The sequence below is a fragment of the Sceloporus undulatus genome, chromosome 6 (assembly GCF_019175285.1).
Source record: "Sceloporus undulatus isolate JIND9_A2432 ecotype Alabama chromosome 6, SceUnd_v1.1, whole genome shotgun sequence".
NCBI lineage: Eukaryota > Metazoa > Chordata > Lepidosauria > Squamata > Phrynosomatidae > Sceloporus > Sceloporus undulatus.
This window is the reverse complement of record NC_056527.1, coordinates 97,494,454-97,501,245: the sequence shown is the minus strand read 5'-3', so window position 1 is coordinate 97,501,245 and position 6,792 is coordinate 97,494,454. Positions and strand designations below refer to the sequence as shown.

The 6,792-nt window shown below is 43.9% G+C and overlaps 1 protein-coding gene across 1 annotated transcript in view; it reads left to right on the top strand.

Annotated features, from left to right (window-relative positions):
* Positions 1–6,792, top strand: part of PRR12 (proline rich 12) — a 40,134-nt gene that overhangs the window by 8,343 nt on the left and 24,999 nt on the right. Inside the window, exons 2-3 of the mRNA XM_042472761.1 lie at positions 3,563–3,675; positions 5,640–5,801. Of these exons, the coding sequence (XP_042328695.1) occupies positions 3,563–3,675; positions 5,640–5,801 (275 nt within the window). The remainder of the gene's footprint in view (positions 1–3,562; positions 3,676–5,639; positions 5,802–6,792) is intronic.

Sequence of the window (6,792 nt, the reverse complement as noted above, 5' to 3'; positions counted from 1 at the left end):
CTTGGTAGAGAAGGCATGTCCTTATGTCACCTTGAGAGACAGGCCAACATTATGTATTGGTTGTGGAAACTGAGGCTTAGAACAACTGACCTGCTCAGTGTCTTCTCAAACCTCCCAGGTCCAGTAGCTTATCAGCTGTTGCTCACCTGGTCTATAGTTCTGAAAGGAACAACCTGCTTCTTCTTTGTTATTGGGGGGAGGGAGACCCAGGGCCCATGGGGATTTTTTGGTAAATGCATGAAGATTGGTGCTTGGATCTCAAAGACCTGAGTTCAAATAAGATACTTTGGGTGGATGGATGGTTGGCTTTTGGCCTTGGAAAAGATAGATACTCTCACACTTGGTAGAGAAGGCATGTCCTTATGTCACCTTGAGAGACAGGCCAACATTACGTATTGGTTGTGGAAACTGAGGCTTAGAACAACTGACCTGCTCAGTGTCTCAGTGGGAGCAGGGGTGACCTGTCTTGCTCAGGGGTTGCAAGGGCAAATACAGTGACTACTTTAGAAATGAATAGTGTGATACGTTTGAAAACTGCTATAGAATAGAAATACTTCTTTCTGTGAACACCTGAATGAAGGTTGCAATTCTGAGGTGAAACAAGAGGTCAGGTACAAAAAGCTGTTGTCTGACTCTTGTTGTCTTTTGTTATCTTCAGAAACACATGTGTTTGCTTTGCAATCTCAGCTGCTGCCCTCTTAAGCGAAGGGCCAAAGCATAGCAGGGAAACTGAGGATTTCTCTCTCTTTGTGCCAGGAGTCCCAGAGGAAGCTGGATTTCCTACATCACTACCTTTTGCTCTACATATCTTGCTTTCTGTCTCTGCATGCCTCTCTCTTTGGATGGATTTCCATTCAATGCACTGTGGCAAGTTAGGAATTGAAGATGGTGAGGGTAAATGAAAGAGTCTCTTATTTCCTGTTTCCTATAGCCCTTAGCGGAATGGCCCTCTTGTGGGTGCTGCTGTACAATCAATTCTTACACACCCCCAGCCCTATGCAGGCAGCTGTGGGCAGAGGGCTGCTTCTACGTTTGGCAAGGTGAGCCTCTCCTGCCACTTCTTTTGATCTCTGTGCTCATTTGGCACTTGTAACCTCTATACTTCACTGAAAGTTTGCTGCAGGTAGTCACATTCCTGAGGCAGGCACTCTTAACCCTTAGCAAGAGCTTGTCCGGAACATATCCTTCTGTATAGAGAGGGCTTCTCCTGTCCCAGGGCTGTGCTTGCATTTCCTGCGTGGCACGTGCATAATTGTGGCACATGCCTCGACACACACATTCAGAGAAATAAATAACGGTGTTGGGTTTGGCTTGGCGCTGGAAGGAGAGGAGTGGCAGTGTTGCACATAATTATGTTACATAGAGTGGTTCCCAAAGGGAGCCTGGCAGAACAGAGCACAGCATTGCTGCCTGGGATCTGGAATTCCTGGGTGTTGCTTTAAAGGAGACTGGTTCCTAGTGGGAGTGATGGTGTTGAGGGCCTTGTTGAGCGTGAGTGCATTTTAAAAAGAAAACTATTGCGACCACCTTGTAAAAGACAACCAGGCACCAAAGTCATGGTCCCATAGCAATATTTGCTCTAGGTGACTAGTTGGTTGCAGCGGGATGAGGCTGCCATCTTGTACTCCGTTACCTGGGATTTCATTTATTATAGCAAATAGCCAGCATAATAATAAATAAATACAAATATTACAAGACAGTTGACTGGGTGTAATATGTACATTTTAAAACCACTTCAGCCATCATAAAAGGAAATAATGAGAGTTCGAATAACTGCCATACACAGAATGGGGCTCGAGCTTACACGTTTCCCCCACGTAAGAGAAGGGCCCACTGTATTTAACAATACAGTGGTGCCTCGGGTTACGAAAGTAATTCGTTCCGCGGCCGCTTTCGTAACCCGAAAAGCCTTCGTAAACCGAATTGCCATAGGCGCTAATGGGGAAAAGCCGCGTTTCGTGCGAAAAAGCCGAAAAAAGCACCAAAAATTTTCTTCGTAACCCGAAAAAACATTCGTAACCCGGAACAATGATTTCCAATGGGATTTTTTCGTATCCCGAAAATTTCGTAACCTGGGTATTTCGTATCCCGAGGTACCACTGTATTGTTTCTCTACCCCTCTATGGCAGTCAATAGCAGCTGTACAGAATCTAGCAACCTTGGTAGTTATTTGCTTACAATTACCTGGGAGAAAACCCTAATGAGCTTCCTGTTGAGGAGACCTGTGTAGGATTTCACTATTGAATTTGTGTGATGAGAGACCAGACTCCTGGGTTTTCTAATAACAGAGAAACTGGGATATGTTTTGATTTGGAATTTGGGAAAATAAACTGTTGAGAATGAGGACTTGTGCCTATTTTAGAAATGAAGGCTAAGTTCCATGGTGTGGAACAGGGGCTTGGAAAATGGCCTTTTGTAGCTTAGAGCAGGGATCTGGAAAGAAGGCCTCCTGGATGTTCAGTTTCTCTGACAATAGGCCACATAATTGGCATAGGGAGCAAGCTTTTGTCATTTTTAGTATGTGTAGGGGTGGGGAAATGTCTGTGCAGATCAAACATGAAAATGTGCCTTCTTGGTGGGGGTGGAGGTAGAAAAGAATTTCAGGTAAAGGACAGGAGTAGGCAGTAGCATCAGAAACAAAGTTGACCTGATTGGATTGCAGTTAAGCACAGAAAGATCTCAACAGCACCCACGGCTGAAGAAGCAGGTCAGAATTTGAGGGGTGTTCTTCTGCAAGCTGCATTTTGGCTGCTGGGCTAGACAGCTGCGTCTTCCTGTGTGAATAGAATGGGGCCGTGGCAGGGGAGGGATGGGGAGGTCAAATGCAGATGCTGTGGGAAACAAGGAACTGGGGACTACATTTCCCAGCTTGCATCACAAATAATATACTCCAGTCCTCTTTCATGCAAAGTGATTTGCTAATGAAAGGAGATAAGGGTAAGAGGAAGAAGGAGGTGGACAATGTCTTGATCTTTCTCAGAGCGTATAAAATGGGGAACTTCTTCCTTATTCTTCTGTTTGATTTTGTTCTGCAAAAAGAGGAGATTGATGTACCCATTTTAAAGGTGAGAGGTGATGCCCAAGTCCATCTTGAAAATTCACAGATAAGCAGAGATCTGAACCTTTAGAGGTGGGATGCAAACATACAGGATCCCTCCTTGTTTTGCGCTCAAAATCAAAACAACTGTCTTTACTTGGTTACTTGCTCTTGATCACTTATGCAAATGGAAACAGCAGGTGATCCCTCAAATGAGTTTTAAAGCAACCTGTCTGTGCGTGCAGTCAGGACATTTGATATGAAGTTTGGAAAGCTTGATATTTTTCAACTACAACAGCCAGACATAGTCCAAAAAAGTAATGTTTCCAAACTCTGGAGCATGTTAAATTAATTAAATCAGGATTAGTGGCACCTCTGCTCCCATCATTCTTAGCCAGGTTAGTTGGATCTGTTGAGAACTGGGGTCCCAAAAAAATCTGGAAAGGCAAAGGTTCCCCAGCTGTATGTTCAATGAACTTAACTGTCTTGTCAGACCTGACACACCCTCTCTTTTTTTCTCCCCAGCTTGGTGTACGGCGGATCCCGGAGCTCACACCCAGACACAGATATCTTACACCGCCAAGCATACGCCACCCCTCATCCTCTGCAGGGCTACGCCACAAACCACCACCCGGCAGGTACCGTGCTCTTTTCTTTCTCCTTGATGTCTGTATCTTATCTGTGTTCCCATGCCCAAGGCTCAGGTTTAGAGAAAAGAAGGAAGAAATCTTGTGGCATCTTTAAACAGTTTGTTCCAGCATATAGTGAAATATGGCCCACAGGTATATTTATAAATGCAGTTAGTAAATATTAATAATATTTTACCTTTCCTCTACTAAGCTCAAGACACAGTATGTGGCTTTCTTCCTTGCCACTTTATACTCACAACAAATATTGAGGTAGGCCAGAATGAGAGAGACTAACATAAGATTACTCAATGGCTGAAGCACAAGGCCCAGAAAGAGCGGACTCTGACTGCTCCAGCTGCGATTGGGTTGGAACTGCGGCCCACTGCCAAAGTAGGCCAGCATCACAGTACCAATCCATGCCAGCCAGGAGTCAGTCTAAATCTACTATTTTTTATTCTGGCTTTGTAGCCTGGAGCATGGCCTTGGTGCCATGCCCCCAAATCGGCCAGAAGCTGCCTTATTTGGTCCATGTATTTTGGACCAGTGAGTCTCCTGAATGAGTGGGGATTAGGATTCAAATCTTCCAAAACCCACACTTGCTCTTGGTTTCAAGGGGGAGCTGATACTCTTTACATAATTAGTACAAAGCTTATGATTCTTAATATAATTTGAGGCTATGTAGGACAGGGCCAGGATCCAAATTGTTGCTTTAGCATCCAACTTTCCTCAGTATGTTTTCCTGACCAGTGTTCTTTAGCTGATCTGGCCACCTTTGGGTGGAAATGTAGTGTTTAATTTCTCCGTAGTAAATAAATCATTTTGTTCAGGTGGATGATGAAGCCTCTTGTTAAAAGATTTCCTATACTTTGAATCAGTCATTAAAAAAATGGAGATTGTAGTCAAGAAGTCAAATGAAGCTATAAGACTTGGAAGAGCAGCTGTGAAGGAACTAGATAAGATTCTCAGTTAGATAAGATATATAATTGAATACCAAAATCAGAATCATCCATACTCTATTTTTTCTGAATTCTCTGTATGGATGTGAAAGCTGACAGAAAAAGAATTTGGCATTTGAAATATGGTCCTGGAGGATAGTTCTGTGAATATCCTGGAATCCTACAAAGAAAAATAAAGAAGTCTAAGAGCAAATCAAGTTTGAACTCCCCCTTGAAACCAAATGACTAAACTGGGGCTATTGTGCTTTGGGCATCTCAAGAGATGACGTGACACTTTGGAAAACATGTTAATGCTTGGCAGGAAGCAAAATAGAAAAAGAGGAGATCACATTACATATGGATTAATTCAATAAAGGAAGTCAAAGCTTTGGCTTTTCAAAACCTGAGCAGGGCTGTTGATGGTTAGGGCTTTTGGGTGTCTTTTGCTCATACAATCACCGTAAGCCAAAACTGACTTGATGACAAGTAAACCACTTTTCTCTTCCTCACTGGCTAATTTTGGTTAAAAAAAGAACATACCCTGTGCTAAAAGAAGTGTACTAAAGATGTAATGTAATTTGGCCCTTGGTTCTTTGATTCCAGTATAGCTAGATTTTCTGATACCTGGCCATTCTTGCCCATTGTTTCCAGTTTGCACAGTCTTCTTTTCCTTTTTCCCTGATTCCATCTGCCACCTTTCTAGTCATCACCCTCTCATTTCCCACCTTCTCTTCATATCTGCCAGGCTATTGGCTGGTTCTCCCTTTTCTCTCCCCACTTAAACAAAAAGAAACTAACGAGTTGCGTAGTTTTTTTGTTCTGTACTGCCCATTTTTGTCTGTTTTATAAGATGCCTCTAACACCCCCATACTGCTGTCTCTTTGGAGATTCTCTTGCTTGTTCCCTAAGACTATAATCCTCTTCCTGCCCCCTTTCAATGTATCTGTCTTATCTTTGCTTTCTCACTGACTTTCAGCTCTTTATCTCCTTTCTCTGTCTCTCTCTTAAAATACAAACAAGCACTACTTTCTCCTTTAGGTCTTTCTGGCCTGTTTGAGACAGGGCTCCATCATGCCAGCAGTGCCACACCAGACGCCTCGGTCATGAACCTCATCTCAGCGTTGGAGTCACGGGCACCGCAGCCAGGCCCTTCTGCTTCTTCCCTTCTCTCCCAGTTCCGCACCCCATCTTGGCAAACAGGTAAGTAATACACTCTGGAGCTCCTCCCAGTATCCCAAAAGAGACAGTGGAGTCAGTTCACTCACTGCCAGATGGAGTGAGCATTTGTTGGGGGCTTCATGTTGATGCACTGATGCAACTTAAATGGTAGGTTAGCAATTTGGCCTTTGGGTAGAAGGAGCATATGGTGCTGAGTTGTGACTCTTCACTGGGACTTTTGTCATTGGCATTTCTGTCAAGCTGCCTTATACTCATCCATTGTCCATTTAGCCAGGTATTCTGCACTTGAACTACAAGTACTTCTTTGGGGCAGGAGAAATTGCCCTCCAAATGTTGTTTGACTGTAGCTCCCATCACTCTTCACCTGTGTTGGCTAGGGATGATGGGCGTTGCATTTCAGGAGCATCTAGAAGGCTACAAGTTGGCCGTTCCTTATTGAAGGTACTGGCCAAGATGTGTTTTCTACCATTTGCTTTTAAACTTGAGATTCTGGAGGCAAAACCAGGGATTGTGTATTCTGTTGCTAAGGATACTGTGTCTCCTCTGAATGAATGCCTGGAGGAAGTAATTGGCTGGATGAGGGAAAATAAATTGAAGCTGAATCCAAACAAGACAGAGGTGCTTACTGTCAAAGGTCCTAACCTGGGTTTGGAGGTATGTCAACCAGTCTTGGATGGGGTTACACCCCCCCTGTTCGCAGCATGTAGGTGCTTCTAGATCCATCACTTCAAATGACAGCTCACATGGATGTAACAGCCAGGAGTGCTTACTATAGCTTCAGCTGATATGTCAGCTGCGCTCTGCCTAGAGCTGCAGGACCTAAAGATGGTAGTGCACATGCTGGTAACCTCAAGGCTGGATTTCTGTAATGTGCTATACATTGGGCTACCTCTCTATCAGGTTCGGAAACTTCATCTAGTTCAAAACATGGCAGCCAGATTGATTACTGGGACATTCAGGAGTGATCACATTGCACCAATATTAAAATCACTCCACTGGCTGTCAGTTAACT